This window comes from Oncorhynchus nerka, linkage group LG14, assembly GCF_034236695.1.
Source record: "Oncorhynchus nerka isolate Pitt River linkage group LG14, Oner_Uvic_2.0, whole genome shotgun sequence".
NCBI classification, from domain to species: Eukaryota; Metazoa; Chordata; class Actinopteri; order Salmoniformes; family Salmonidae; genus Oncorhynchus; species Oncorhynchus nerka.
The window spans coordinates 82,045,905-82,061,477 of NC_088409.1; the positions used below are offsets into that span (position 1 = coordinate 82,045,905).

General features: G+C 44.3%; 1 protein-coding gene across 2 annotated transcripts in view; it reads right to left on the reverse strand.

Annotated features, from left to right (window-relative positions):
- Positions 1-226: 226 nt before the first annotated feature.
- LOC115126400 (2-phosphoxylose phosphatase 1-like) overlaps positions 227-15,573 on the reverse strand; it is a 53,592-nt gene continuing 38,245 nt past the window's right edge. For both annotated transcript variants that reach the window (XM_065000491.1, XM_065000492.1), the window contains 3 exons: positions 6,268-6,394; positions 2,322-2,461; positions 227-2,207 (listed from right to left, as the gene is read on the reverse strand). In XM_065000491.1, coding sequence (XP_064856563.1) covers positions 1,150-2,207; positions 2,322-2,461; positions 6,268-6,394 — 1,325 coding nt within the window. In that variant the 3' untranslated portion in view covers positions 227-1,149. The remainder of the gene's footprint in view (positions 2,208-2,321; positions 2,462-6,267; positions 6,395-15,573) is intronic.

Consider the following 15,573-nt stretch of genomic DNA (forward strand, 5'->3'; position numbering starts at 1 on the left):
CAAACACGTAACCTTTGGGTTGCTGGACATTTGCATTATACGCTCAACTATCCACCTTTCGTTGTTGCCTAAGTAACCTTCTATCTTATGTTACCATACCAAACATAACATATCATACTAATTTGAGTGTCCTGGATTTATGTTTACTATGTTACGTCTAGTCTATGAGACTTGGGTAATTCAGAACATACGTTAGCTCATATGTTTTCACACAATACAGAGACAGTTGTGAGGAAACATGTTTTATTACTTCGTGGCCCACTGTGTAATGTGCTTTATAGTCAAAATTACAATTATTCAAACTGATGAGCATCATTCAAAAAAATGTCCACAGAAATTACAATTACTGATGACATATTTATTAACTGTCATTACCATCTTACAGCAGCAGTGGAATCTACGTACCATAACAACTAGCCTTCTAGCCTTCACCAAGGTGCATTGGGTGTAAATTGTTGGATTGACTTAATTCTTAACATTGAAATTTACTTCTGCTTAAAGTATGTGGTTGAGTAAACTAAAATAAATTAATTGTACAGCAAAACTGACCCTAATTCTATTGGTCTCCAGCACCATTTTATTCAAAATGTCAGACAATATCAAGACAAACTATAAATGGCAGTTTAGTGTTTCCAGTTTCAACGTTCCCCTTTCAATGCAGGAATTTGGGAAAAGCGGAATCTCAACATTCCCAGTTGGAATGCAGGAATGTGTGAATCAAGTGCCTGAGTCCTTCCACCTCTATTCCTTACAAACATTTCCAAAACTAAGAAATTGTAGAAAGGTCAATGTTGAAATGTGTATAATTGCAGGTTAAGTATCCTGGTGTGATTGTCAACACCACAAGGCTGTCAGTTTAGAAGTCAAACTTTATCGACAAAGACATCTGATCAAGAAGGCATGAAGAGTATGTATAAAGTATGTGAGCACGTGTGTTTGTGTATAGGAATTTGTTGGTGAAAATATGTATTTTTGCAGTGATATGTATGATCAGCATTTATGCTTTCTAGGAATGTTTGTGACTTTAGAAAATGTCAAAAGGACACTACCATCAAAGTGGGAAAAGAGCTATTAACAAATTCCAAAATCAGCTAAATTATAACTCCCTCCATTCTCTTCTCCTTCTCTCTCTATCCTTCCATCTGTCAGTCAGCCTGTCTGTCGGTAGCAGGCGTTGTGGTAGGACGTGGCGTTGAGGATATTGAACATGTCTTTCTTGACGAACGACAGGAATTTACCCAGGGGGCATAACGGCTGTGCGGCATTGCGGTCATGTGAGCGACAGAAGGTGGTATGGAAAGTCACATCCACTCCGTTGTACAGAACCCTCACAAACATGTCTCCCCAATTACCACCCTTTGACCTCTCCCCTTTCAACCAAGCAGCCTTATTCTGACCCTGGCCTTGCCCCTTATATTGTCCCTGCGTTGCGGGCGGACTCTTCCACAACTCAAACACAACCCTCGCCGCAAACCTGGGGAAGAGTGCATCCTCCAAGCCCAGAGCGCTTAGTAGTGGTGCGACAGTGACGTCATGAGCCGAGGACAGGGTGAATGCCTCCTCTCCTCCAGCGCGGGGTTTTCGTCCCCGAGCGTAGGCCTTGGCGACGCGCTCCATCCGATTGGCGGTGCGGTTGAGGTAGGGGTGCGTGGCGAGCACGGCGTAGCGGCGATACAGTCCCACCCGCCTCCTGTCCACCTCGTCCTCTAACTGCTGCCTCCGGATCACAGCGAACTGGGCCAGAGTCAGACAGCCCCCACTGCCGAGAGCACTCCCTGCTGACACACAGGGGAAGGACAGGCCGTGGCACAGGTGGCACAGCAGAGAGTCTATAGGGTTGGCAGCTCTGAGCTGGCGCGGGGGCAGACCTAGCGTACGGGCCATGTCTGCGTAGGTCCTCTCCAGTTCAGTGTCTGCCGCTCTGAGGCGGTACTGTCTCCTCTGCTCCTCCTCCAGATAGGGGTTCCTGGCAGGACAGTCGCAGGCTGAACCACAGAACAACGTGCTCCACTGGTGGTGGACTGTCAGAAGGCTCCAGTCAAAGTCTGGCAGGAACCCATACAGAAGAGCCATCCCGCTCTGGAGGGTGCGGCTCCTGCCCGTAGTCTCCACCCACACCTGCTTGGTCGACAAATTGGGCAGGAGGAGTTTGTGACGCTTGTAGGCTAGGCGAAGGAGCTGGCCATTGCGTAAGTGCTGCACCACACCTGAAGACGGGGAAGACAGAGATTGGTTGAACATTTCAGATCTAAACCCAGTCCATCTGGAATGTCACTGGATGGTTCATTACGCATCTTTAATGTGATTGATTGGTTGGTTACCTGTCTGAGTGAGCTCACCCATCTCGCAGGCGCTGTGGTTAGGGAGGCGGGGCAACGAGCTGAGAGTCCCCTCCCAGCGGCCACGCCCCCCCTGGGCCATGTGACCAATGAAAGAATTCAGCTGGGGGTGGGAGGGTTTCCTGGAAGGGGGAGAGAGATGAACAAAGATGCAGAAGGCAGGGTAAGGAGGGAGAATAGTTTCCAGCTGGAGAAAGACAGACAGAGACAGTGGGTCGACTCTGCATGCTAGAGCCAACTCACACACACACATGGACACACACACACACACAAACAGACACACACGCACGCACAGACACACACGCATGCACAGACACACACACACGCACAGACACACGCACAGACACACGCTACATCTGCCCCCTAGGATCCTGCCTACATCCCATATGCTAGTGCAGAATAGATCCCCATAATTACACACTGATCAAAATAAAAACAGACCCAGACCTTTAGAAATAGTCTCTCTCTCTCTCTGTTTCTCTCTCTAAACCTCTTCTCTCTCTCTCTCTCTGTTTCTCTCTCTAAACCTCTCTTCTCTCTCTCTCTCTCCTCTCTCTGTTTCTCCCTCTCTAAACCTCTTCTCTCTCTCTGTTTCTCTCTCTAAACCTCTCTTCTCTCTCCTCTCTCTGTTCTCCCTCTCTAAACATCTCTCTCTCTCTGTTTCGTCTCTCTGTTCTCCCTCTCTAAACCTCTTCTCTCCTCTCTCTGTTTCTCTCTCTGTTCTCCCTCTCTAAACCTCTCTTCTCTCTCTCTAAACCTCTCTCCTCTCTCTGTTTCTCTCTGTTCTCCCTCTCTAAACCTCTCTTCTCCCTCTCTGTTCTCCCTCTCTAAACCTCTTCTCTCTCTCTCTCTGTTTCTCTCTCTGTTCTCCCTCTCTAAACCTCTTCTCTCCTCTCTCTGTTTCTCTCTCTGTTCTCCCTCTTCTCTCGCTCGCTCTCTCTGTTTCTCTCTAAACCTCTCTTCTCTCTCTCTGTTTCTCTCTCTCTGTTCTCCCTCTCTAAACCTCTTCTCTCTCTCTCTGTTTCTCTCTCTCAAGCACACACACATAATCCACACATGCCCCAGAGACAACACAGCCTGCTCAAACACACACTTCTGGTGCATCTATTGCAGCACCAGCAAAACTGAACTCCTCTCTGAGGGCCACATCTCAACCTCCCCAAGTCTCCCTCCCTGCCTGCCTCCATCCCTCACTCTCTCTATCTCACACTCTCGCTTTCTCTCTTCCCACTCTCTACGCTCGACTGTCTTGCCCTGCATCTCTCTCTCCTCCCTCTCTTTCAGTTCTGACTTGGCGTGGAATGTCAGTGCGGAGGGCCAGATGGCATTGAATACTGGACCAGTCACATCAAACACACAGACAGACAGATAGAGAGAGAGAGAGAGAGAGAGAGAGAGAGAGAGAGAGAGAGAGAGAAGCACTGGGGAAAAGAGGAAGAGATACAGAAAGGCAGAGTACAGACACAGACTCAGAATACCTGAGTGCTCATTTGGTTTGGGTTATGCCTTCTTATGACATGCCACACATTAGTGAAGATGTGTAATTACGTTGTACGTTTGGCTTCATAGCAGACATATTCACCAGTCCTCTCAGCTCTGTGAAGGCCAGGCCCAGTGACCACAGATGACTCAGATTACTGACTCTTCCTCTGCAAGACCCATCAGCTCAGAATGAAATGCCCATGTTGAATTTTGCAAATGGCCAGAGACTAAGATATCCCAAAAAGAGGAATGGGGAGGAATTTATCGGCCATATGTTCAGAATGACATGCCAAGATCCAAGGTTATGCAAGTCACCAGGGATCACTCTATAGTGCGAATTAAAGTAGACAGAACCCAAGTGCCCTCACACACACTCACACTTTTGACTGAGGCAAGAGCCACAGCAATGACTTCCCTTTCTATAAATAATATATTTTCAGAAACTGCTATCTGCATGATGAGAGACAGAGCAGAGCAGTGGGATGACAGACAGGGTGACAGGTGGATGAGAGGGGGAGGTGAACAGTGGGATGACAGACTGGATGACTGGTGGAGAGTGGGAGGTAAACAGTGGGATGACAGACAGGAAGACAGGTGGATGACAGGTGGATGAGAGGGAGAGCAGAGCAGTGAGATGCAGTGGGATGACAGACAGGAAGACAGGTGGATGACAGGTGGATGAGAGGGGGAGCAAAGCAGTGAGATGCAGTGGGATGACAGACAGGATGACAGGTGGATGAGAGGGGGAGGTGAGCAGTGGGATGACAGGCTGGATGACAGGTGAATCAGAGGGGGAGCAAAGCAGTGAGATGCAGTGGGATGACGTACAGGATGACAGGTGGATGAGAAGGGGAGGTGAACAGTGGGATGACAGACAGGATGACAGGTAGATAAGAGGGGGAGGTGAGCAGTGGGATGACAGGCAGGATGACAGGTGGAGGAGAGGGTAGGTGAACAGTGGGATGACAGGTGGATGAGAGGGGGGAGGTGAGACAGTGGGATGACAGACAGGATGACAGGTGGATGAAAGTGGGAGGTGACAGTGGGATGACAGACAGGATGACAGGTGGATGAGAGGGGGAGGTGACAGTGGGATGACAGACAGGATGACAGGTGGATGAGAGGGGGGAGGATGACAGACAGTATGACAGGTGGATGAGAAGGGGAGGTGACAGTGGGATGACAGGTGGATGAGAGGGGGAGGTGACAGTGGGATGACAGACTGGATGACTGGTGGATGAGGGGCAGGTGAATAGTGGGATGACAGACAGTATGACAGGTGGATGAGAAGGGGAGGTGACAGTGGGATGACAGACAGGATGACAGGTGGATGAGAAGGGGAGATGACAGTGGGATGACAGACAGGATGACAGGTGGAGGAGAAGGGGAGATGACAGTGGGATGACAGACAGGATGACAAGTGGATGAGGGGGGAGCTGAACAGATAATAAGACAGTAATACACAGAGAAAGAAAATAATATGGAAAGATGAGAGAACATGAAAGAGAGAGATGTCAAATATCAAAATGTGTGTGTGTGTGTGTGTGTGTGTGTGTGTGTGTGTGTGTGTGCGTATGCACCAGAGAGTAGCAGGAATAGGAAGCAGTAAACACACCCATCACAATAATGATGATAATGACAGTCTACCAGAGAGAGCGAAAGAGATGGAGGGAAAACAAGAGGAGAAAAAGAGACGGATGAAAGTTCAAAGGAGAGACAGAATGACTGTTAGACAGTCAACATAGTCACACTTTGAAATAAGGAGAGAGTGTCTCAGTGTAGTCTGATCACTCCGATGCTCCTAGGTCTGAGACTCTGGCCACAAGCAGGACATGCACCTCCCTGACACTCCAGATAATTACATAGCAGACACGTCTCATATCCAGTTCCAGAAGGAGCAGCTCCAAATCCCACACTGCATAACCACAGCTAATCACTTCAACTAACAACCGCTCATATTCTCTTCTCACATTCCCCTCTTCTTCATAGCAATTATTGCTTAAGTTTTTCACCGATGTGGTAACTAGAAAATACTAGGGGGTAAGAGAGGGGAGATGGTTAATTTCACAAGACAAAGTGGTATCATTTTCTGATGCAGTCAAAACCACATTTTTTGTGGGGAATGAGCTGTTGACAAGAGAAATGTGATTATTATGGATGGTCCCTGCCAGCTAGATCTGTTGAGCGAGAGAGAAGGAGAGAGGTGTGTCTGATTCACATGTCTATGTGTCATGTTTCCTGCCCTGTATTCACAATGATCTAATGGAAACTGTGGTGCTGGAGGAAATACCTCATATTTACACTGGAGACTTAATTCAGGAGGCCATCTTTATTTAACAGGCCTTATTAATGAATGGCAAATGAACAACAGGAGACTACAGACTATTTGTTGCATCATCATTGCCTGGGTTTGGTTGGATGTTCAGTCAGTGGGCGTTGCTCTCACCCCTTTGGGGACAGGGTGCAGTCGATGGCAGGCCGCTTGGTTTTGGGGATGGCGTAAAGGGGGTAACGGTCGCCATGGCGAATCATCACCTGGACAGACAGCAGCTTGTAGTCCACAGGGCTGTGTCCTGGGAGGGGAGAGAACCACGTATATTCATCAACACCACCATCATCATCATCACCACCGTCATCACCGTCACCACCATCATCACCGTCACCATCACCATCATCACCTCCATCATCATCATCATAGAAGAAGTAGTGCTTGTAGCTGTGGCTGTAAGCCTCGTTGTGGTAGTTATGATTTATAAAAAAAATACATTCTTGGCTTATTCTTGGTGTATTACACCAACACAATATCAGAGGACAGCTTTACAGATAACCTTGAAGTATGTGAAACAAGTGACTCCATTCCTTATTGATAAATCTGAAGTGTTGCCGTCATGAGTCTGTGAGAGAGTGCATGGTTTGAAGTTAGTAGTTGTCTATTGACTGACAAGAGACAAACCATTCCAGCAGTCAGATGTTCTTCCATACCACAGTGGCCATGAATCATCTGACCTGTCATGGCCCTTTATCCTCTCTATCCTCTAACCATGACCCTTTATACTCTATATCCTCTAACCATGACCCTTTATACTCTCTATCCTCTAACCATGACACTTTATCCTCTCTATCCTCTAACCATGACACTTTATCCTCTCTATCCTCTAACCATGACACTTTATCCTCTCTTTCCTCTAACCATGACCCTTTATCCTCTCTATCCTCTAACCATGACCCTTTATCCTCTCTATCCTCCAACTATGACCCTTTATCCTCTCTATCCTCAAACCATGACCCTTTATACTCTCTATCCTCTAACCATGACCCTTTATACTCTCTATCCTCTAACCATGACCCTTTATCCTCTCTATCCTCTAACCATGACACTTTATCCTCTCTTTCCTCTAACCATGACCCTTTATCCTCTCACCATGACCCTTTATCCTCTCTATCCTCTAACCATGACACTTTATCCTATCTTTCCTCTAACCATGACACTTTATCCTCTCTATCCTCTAACCATGACCCTTTATCCTCTCTATCCTCTAACCATGACACTTTATCCTCTCTATCCTCTAACCATGACCCTTTATACTCTCTATCCTCTAACCATGACACTTTATCCTCTCTTTCCTCTAACCATGACCCTTTATCCTCTCACCATGACCCTTTATCCTCTCTATCCTCTAACCATGACACTTTATCCTCTCTATCCTCTAACCATGACCCTTTATCCTCTCTATCCTCTAACCATGACACTTTATCCTCTCTATCCTCTAACCATGACACTTTATCCTCTAACCATGACACTTTATCCTCTCTTTCCTCTAACCATGACCCTTTATCCTCTCTTTCCTCTAACCATGACCCTTTATCCTCTCTTTCCTCTAACCATGACCCTTTATCCTCTCTATCCTCTAACCATGACACTTGATCCTCTCTATCCTCTATCCATGACACTTTATCCTCTCTATCCTCTAACCATGACCCTTTATCCTCTCTATCCTCTAACCATGACCCTTTATCCTCTCTATCCTCAAACCATGACCCTTTATCCTCTCTATCCTCAAACCATGACCCTTTATACTCTCTATCCTCTAACCATGACCCTTTATCCTCTCTATCCTCTAACCATGACACTTTATCCTATCTTTCCTCTAACCATGACACTTTATCCTCTCTATCCTCTAACCATGACCCTTTATCCTCTCTATCCTCTAACCATGACACTTTATCCTATCTTTCCTCTAACCATGACCCTTTATCCTCTCTATCCTCTAACCATGACCCTTTATCCTCTCTATCCTCTAACCATGACACTTTATCCTCTCTATCCTCTAACCATGACACTTTATCCTCTAACCATGACACTTTATCCTATCTTTCCTCTAACCATGACACTTTATCCTCTCTATCCTCTAACCATGACACTTTATCCTCTCTATCCTCTAACCATGACCCTTTATCCTCTCTATCCTCTAACCATGACCCTTTATACTCTCTATCCTCTAACCATGACCCTTTATCCTCTCTATCCTCTAACCATGACCCTTTATCCTCTCTATCCTCTAACCATGACACTTTATCCTCTCTATCCTCTAACCATGACACTTTATCCTCTCTCCTCTAACCATGACCCTTTATCCTCTCTATCCTCTAACCATGACCTTTATCCTTTATCCTCTAACCATGACCTTTATTTATCCTCTAACCATGACCCTTTATCCTCTCTATCCTCTAACCATGACCCTTTATCCTCTCTATCCTCTAACCATGACCCTTTAACTCTATCCTCTAACCATGACCCTTTATCCTCTCTATCCTCTAACCATGACCCTTTATCCTCTCTATCCTCTAACCATGACCCTTTATCCTCTCTATCCTCTAACCATGACCCTTATCCTCTCTATCCTCTAACCATCTTTATCCTCTAACCATGACCTTTATCCTCTCTTTAACCATGACCCTTTATCCTCTCTATCCTCTAACCATGACCCTTTATCCTCTCTTTCCTCTAACCATGACCCTTTATTATCCTCTAACCATGACCCTTTATCCTTCCTCTAACCATGACACTTTATCCTCTCTATCCTCTAACCATGACCCTTTATCCTCTCTATCCTCTAACCATGACCCTTTATCCTCTCTATCCTCTAACCATGACCTTTATCCTCTCTATCCTCTAACCATGACACTTTATCCTCTCTATCCTCTAACCATGACCCTTTATCCTCTCTATCCTCTAACCATGACCTTTATCCTCTCTTTCCTCTAACCATGACCTTTATCCCTCTCTATCCTCTAACCATGACCCTTTATCCTCTCTCCTCTAACCATTTAACCATGACCCTTTATCTCTATCCTCTAACCATGACCTTTATCCTCTCTATCCTCTAACCATGACCCTTATACCCTCTCTATCCTCTAACCATGACCCTTTATCCTCTCTATCCTCTAACCATGACCCTTTATCCTCTCTATCCTCTAACCATGACCCTTTATCCTCTCTATCCTCTAACCATGACCCTTTATCCTCTCTATCCTCTTTATGACCCTATCCTCTCTATCCTCTAACCATGACCTTTATCCTCTCTATCCTCTAACCATGACCCTTTATCCTCTCTATCCTCTAACCATGACCCTTTATCCTCTCTTTCCTCTAACCATGACCCTTTATCCTCTCTATCCTCTAACCATGACCCTTTTATCCTCTCTATCCTCTAACCATGACCTTTATCCTCTCTATCCTCTAACCATGACCCTTTATCCTCTATCCTCTAACCATGACCCTTTATCCTCTCTATCCTCTAACCATGACCCTTTATCCTCTCTATCCTCTAACCATGACCCTTTATCCTCTCTATCCTCTAACCATGACCCTTTATCCTCTCTATCCTCTAACCATGACCCTTTATCCTCTCTATCCTCTAACCATGACCCTTTATCCTCTCTATCCTCTAACCATGACCCTTTATCCTCTCTATCCTCTAACCATGACCCTTTATCCTCTCTATCCTCTAACCATGACCCTTTATCTCTCTCTTTATCCTCTCTTTCCTCTAACCATGACCCTTTGTCCTCTCTGTCCTCTAACCATGTCTCTTTATACTCTCTATCCTCTAACCATGACACTTTATCCTCTAACCATGACCCTTTATCCTCTCTTTCCTCTAACCATGACCCTTTATCCTCTCTATCCTCTAACCATGACACTTTATCCTCTCTATCCTCTAACCATGACACTTTATCCTCTCTATCCTCTAACCATGACCCTTTATCCTCTCTATCCTCTAACCATGACCCTTTATCCTCTCTATCCTCTAACTATGACCCTTTATCCTCTCTATCCTCAAACCATGACCCTTTATAATCTCTCTCCTCTAACCATGACCCTTTATCCTCTCTATCCTCTAACCATGACACTTTATCCTATCTTTCCTCTAACCATGACACTTTATCCTCTCTATCCTCTAACCATGACCCTTTATCCTCTCTATCCTCTAACCATGACACTTTATCCTATCTTTCCTCTAACCATGACACTTTATCCTCTCTATCCTCTAACCATGACCCTTTATCCTCTCTATCCTCTAACCATGACCCTTTATCCTCTCTATCCTCTAACCATGACACTTTATCCTCTAACCATGACACTTTATCCTCTCTTTCCTCTAACCATGACCCTTTATCCTCTCTTTCCTCTAACCATGACCCTTTATCCTCTCTTTCCTCCTTTATCCTCTCTATCTTTCCTCTAACCATGACCCTTTATCCTCTCTATCCTCTAACCATGACACTTGATCCTCTCTATCCTCTAACCATGACCCTTTATCTCTCTATCCTCTAACCATGACCCTTTATCCTCTCTATCCTCTAACCATGACCCTTTATCCTCTCTATCCTCTAACCATGACCCTTTATCTCTCTATCCTCTAACCATGACCCTTTATCCTCTCTATCCTCTAACCATGACCTTTATCCTCTCTATCCTCTAACCATGACCCTTTATCCTCTCTATCCTCTAACCATGACCCTTTATCCTTCTATCCTCTAACCATGACCCTTTATCCTAACCATCTTCTTTCCTCTAACCATGACCCTTTATCTCTCTGTCCTCTAACCATGACCTTTATCCTCTCTATCCTCTAACCATGACCCTTTATCCTCTCTATCCTCTAACCATGACCTTTATTTATCCTCTAACCATGACCCTTTATCCTCTCTTTCCTCTAACCATGACCCTTTATACTCTCTATCCTCTAACCATGACCCTTTATCCTCTCTATCCTCTAACCATGACCCTTTATCCTCTCTATCCTCTAACCATGACCCTTTATCCTCTCTATCCTCTAACCATGACCCTTTATACTCTCTATCCTCTAACCATGACTTTACTTTATCCTCTAACCATGACCCTTTATCCTCTCTTTCCTCTAACCATGACCCTTTTATCCTCTCTATCCTCTAACCATGACTCTTTATACTCTCTATCCTCTAACCATGACACTTTATCCTCTAACCATGACCCTTTATCCTCTCTTTCCTCTAACCATGACCCTTTATCCTCTCTATCCTCTAACCATGACACTTTATCCTCTCTATCCTCTAACCATGACACTTTATCCTCTCTATCCTCTAACCATGACCTTTATCCTCTCTATCCTCTAACCATGCTTTATCCTCTCTATCCTCTAACCATGACCCTTTATCCTCTCTATCCTCTAACTATGACCCTTTATCCTCTCTATCCTCTAACCATGACCCTTTATACTCTCTATCCTCTAACCATGACACTTTATCCTATCTTTCCTCTAACCATGACACTTTATCCTCTCTATCCTCTAACCATGACCCTTTATCCTCTCTATCCTCTAACCATGACACTTTATCCTATCTTTCCTCTAACCATGACACTTTATCCTCTCTATCCTCTAACCATGACCCTTTATCCTCTCTATCCTCTAACCATGACCCTTTATCCTCTCTATCCTCTAACCATGACACTTTATCCTCTAACCATGACACTTTATCCTCTCTTTCCTCTAACCATGACCCTTTATCCTCTCTTTCCTCTAACCATGACCCTTTATCCTCTCTTTCCTCTAACCATGACCCTTTATCCTCTCTATCCTCTAACCATGACACTTGATCCTCTCTATCCTCTAACCATGACACTTTATTTATCCTCTAACCATGACCCTTTATTGACACTTTATCCTCTCTATCCTCTAACCATGACCCTTTATCCTCTCTATCCTCTAACCATGACCCTTTATCCTCTCTATCCTCTAACCATGACACTTTATCCTATCTATCCTCTAACCATGACCCTTTATCCTCTTATCCTCTAACCATGACCCTTTATCTCTCTATCCTCTAACCATGACACTTTATCCTCTCACTTTATCCTCTAACCATGACACTTTATCCTCCTCTAACCATCCTCTAACCATGACCCTTTATCCTCTCTATCCTAACCATGACCCTTTATCCTCTCTATCCTCTAACCATGACCCTTTATCCTCTCTATCCTCTAACCATGACACTTTATCCTCTCTATCCTCTAACCATGACACCTCTCTATCCTCTAACCATGACCCTTTATCCTCTCTATCCTCTAACCATGACACTTTATCCTCTCTTTCCTCTAACCATGACCTTTATCCTTTATCCTCTAACCATCTTTATCTCTCTATCCTCTAACCATGACCTTTATCCTCTCATCTTTATCCTCTCTATCCTCTAACCATGACCCTTTATCCTATCCTCTAACCATGACCTTTATCCTCTCTATCCTCTAACCATGACCCTTTATCCTCTCTATCCTCTAACCATGACCCTTTATCCTCTCTTCCTCTAACCATGACCCTTTATCCTCTCTATCCTCTAACCATGACCCTTTATCCTCTCTATCCTCTAACCATGACCCTTTATCCTCTCTATCCTCTAACCATGACCCTTTATCCTCTCTATCCTCTAACCATGACACTTTATCCTATCTTTCCTCTAACCATGACACTTTATCCTCTATCCTCTAACCATGACCCTTTATCCTCTCTATCCTCTAACCATGACCCTTTATCCTCTCTATCCTCTAACCATGACCCTTTATCCATGACTCTATCCTCTAACCATGACACTTTATCCTCTCTATCCTCTAACCATGACACTTTATCCTCTTATCTCTAACCATGACACCTTTATCCTATCCTCTAACCATGACCTTTATCCTCTCTATCCTCTAACCATGACCCTTTATCCTCTCTATCCTCTAACCATGACCCTTTATCCTCTCTATCCTCTAACCATGACACTTTATCCTCTCTATCCTCTAACCATGACACTTTATCCTCTCTATCCTCTAACCATGACACTTTATCCTCTCTATCCTAACCATGACCCTTTATCCTCTCTATCCTCTAACCATGACCCTTTATCCTCTCTATCCTCTAACCATGACCCTTTATCCTCTCTATCCTCTAACCATGACCCTTTATCCTCTCTATCCTCTAACCATGACACTTTATCCTCTCTTTCCTCTAACCATGACCCTTTATCCTCTCTATCCTCTAACCATGACCCTTTACCCTTCTATCCTCTAACCATGACCCTTTATCCCTCTATCCTCTAACCATGACTTTATCCTCTTATCCTCTATGACTTTATCCTTTATGACCTCTTATCCTCTAACCATGACCCTTTATCCTCTCTATCCTCTAACCATGACTTTATCCTTTATCCTCTCTATCCTCTAACCATGACCCTTTATGACCTTTATCTCTCCTCTAACCATGACCCTTATCCTCATCTATCCTCTAACCATGACACTTTATCCTATCTTTCCTCTAACCATGACACTTTATCCTCTCTATCCTCTAACCATGACACTTTATCCTCTCTATCCTCTAACCATGACCCTTTATCCTCTCTATCCTCTAACCATGACACTTTATCCTCTTATCCTCTAACCATGACCCTTTATCCTCTCTATCCTCTAACCATGACCCTTTATACTCTCTATCCTCTAACCATGACCCTTTATCCTCTATCCTCTAACCATGACCCTTTATCCTCTCTATCCTCTCTAACCATGACACTTTATCCTCTCTATCCTCTAACCATGACACTTTATCCTCTCTTTCCTCTAACCATGACCTTTATCCTCTCTATCCTCTAACCATGACCTTTATCCTCTCTATCCTCAAACCATGACCCTTTATACTCTCTATCCTCTAACCATGACCCTTTATCCCTCTCTATCCTCTAACCATGACACTTTATCCTCTTATCCTCTAACCATGACCCTTTATCCTCTCTATCCTCTAACCATGACACTTTATCCTATCTTTCCTCTAACCATGACACTTTATCCTCTCTTTCCTCTAACCATGACCTTTATCTCTTATCCTCTAACCATGACCCTTTATCCTCTCTATCCTCTAACCATGACACTTTATCCTCTCTATCCTCTAACCATGACTTTATCCTCTCTATCCTCTAACCATGACCCTTTATCTCTCTATCCTCTAACCATGACCCTTTTATCTCTTTATCCTCTAACCATGACCCTTTATACCTCTCTATCCTCTAACCATGACCCTTTATCCTCTATCCTCTAACCATGACACTTTATCCTCTATCCTCTAACCATGACACTTTATCCTCTCTATCCTCTAACCATGACACTTTATCCTCTCTTTCCTCTAACCATGACCCTTTATCCTCTCTATCCTCTAACCATGACCCTTTATCCTCTCTATCCTCTAACCATGACCCTTTATCCTCTCTATCCTCTAACCATGACCCTTTATCCTCTCTATCCTCTAACCATGACCCTTTATTCTATCCTCTAACCATGACCCTTTATCCTCTATCCTAACCATGACCCTTTATCCTCTCTATCCTCTAACCATGACCTTTATCCTCTTATCCTCTAACCATGACCCTTTATCTCTCTATCCTCTAACCATGACCCTTTATCCTCTCTATCCTCTAACCATGACACTTTATCCTCTCTTTCCTCTAACCATGACCCTTTATCCTCTCACCATGACCCTTTATCTCTTTCCTCCCCTTTCCTCTAACCATGACACTTTATCCTATCTTTCCTCTAACCATGACACTTTATCCTCTTATCCTCTAACCATGACCCTTTATCCTCTCTATCCTCTAACCATGACACTTTATCCTCTCTATCCTCTAACCATGACCTTTATACTCTCTATCCTCTAACCATGACCCTTTATCCTCTCTATCCTCTAACCATGACCCTTTATCCTCTCTATCCTCTAACCATGACCCTTTATCCTCTCTATCCTCTAACCATGACCCTTTATACTCTCTATCCTCTAACCATGACCCTTTATCCTCTCTATCCTCTAACCATGACCCTTTATCCTCTCTATCCTCTAACCATGACCCTTTATCCTCTCTATCCTCTAACCATGACCCTTTATACTCTCTATCCTCTAACCATGACACTTTATCCTCTAACCATGACCCTTTATCCTCTCTTTCCTCTAACCATGACCCTTTGTCCTCTCTGTCCTCTAACCATGACTCTTTATACTCTCTATCCTCTAACCATGACCCTTTATCCTCTCTATCCTCTAACCATGACCCTTTATCCTCTCTATCCTCTAACCATGACCCTTTATCCTCTCTTTCCTCTAACCATGACCCTTTATCCTCTCTTTCCTCTAACCATGACCCTTTATACTCTCTATCCTCTAACCATGACCCTTTATCCTCTCTATCCTCT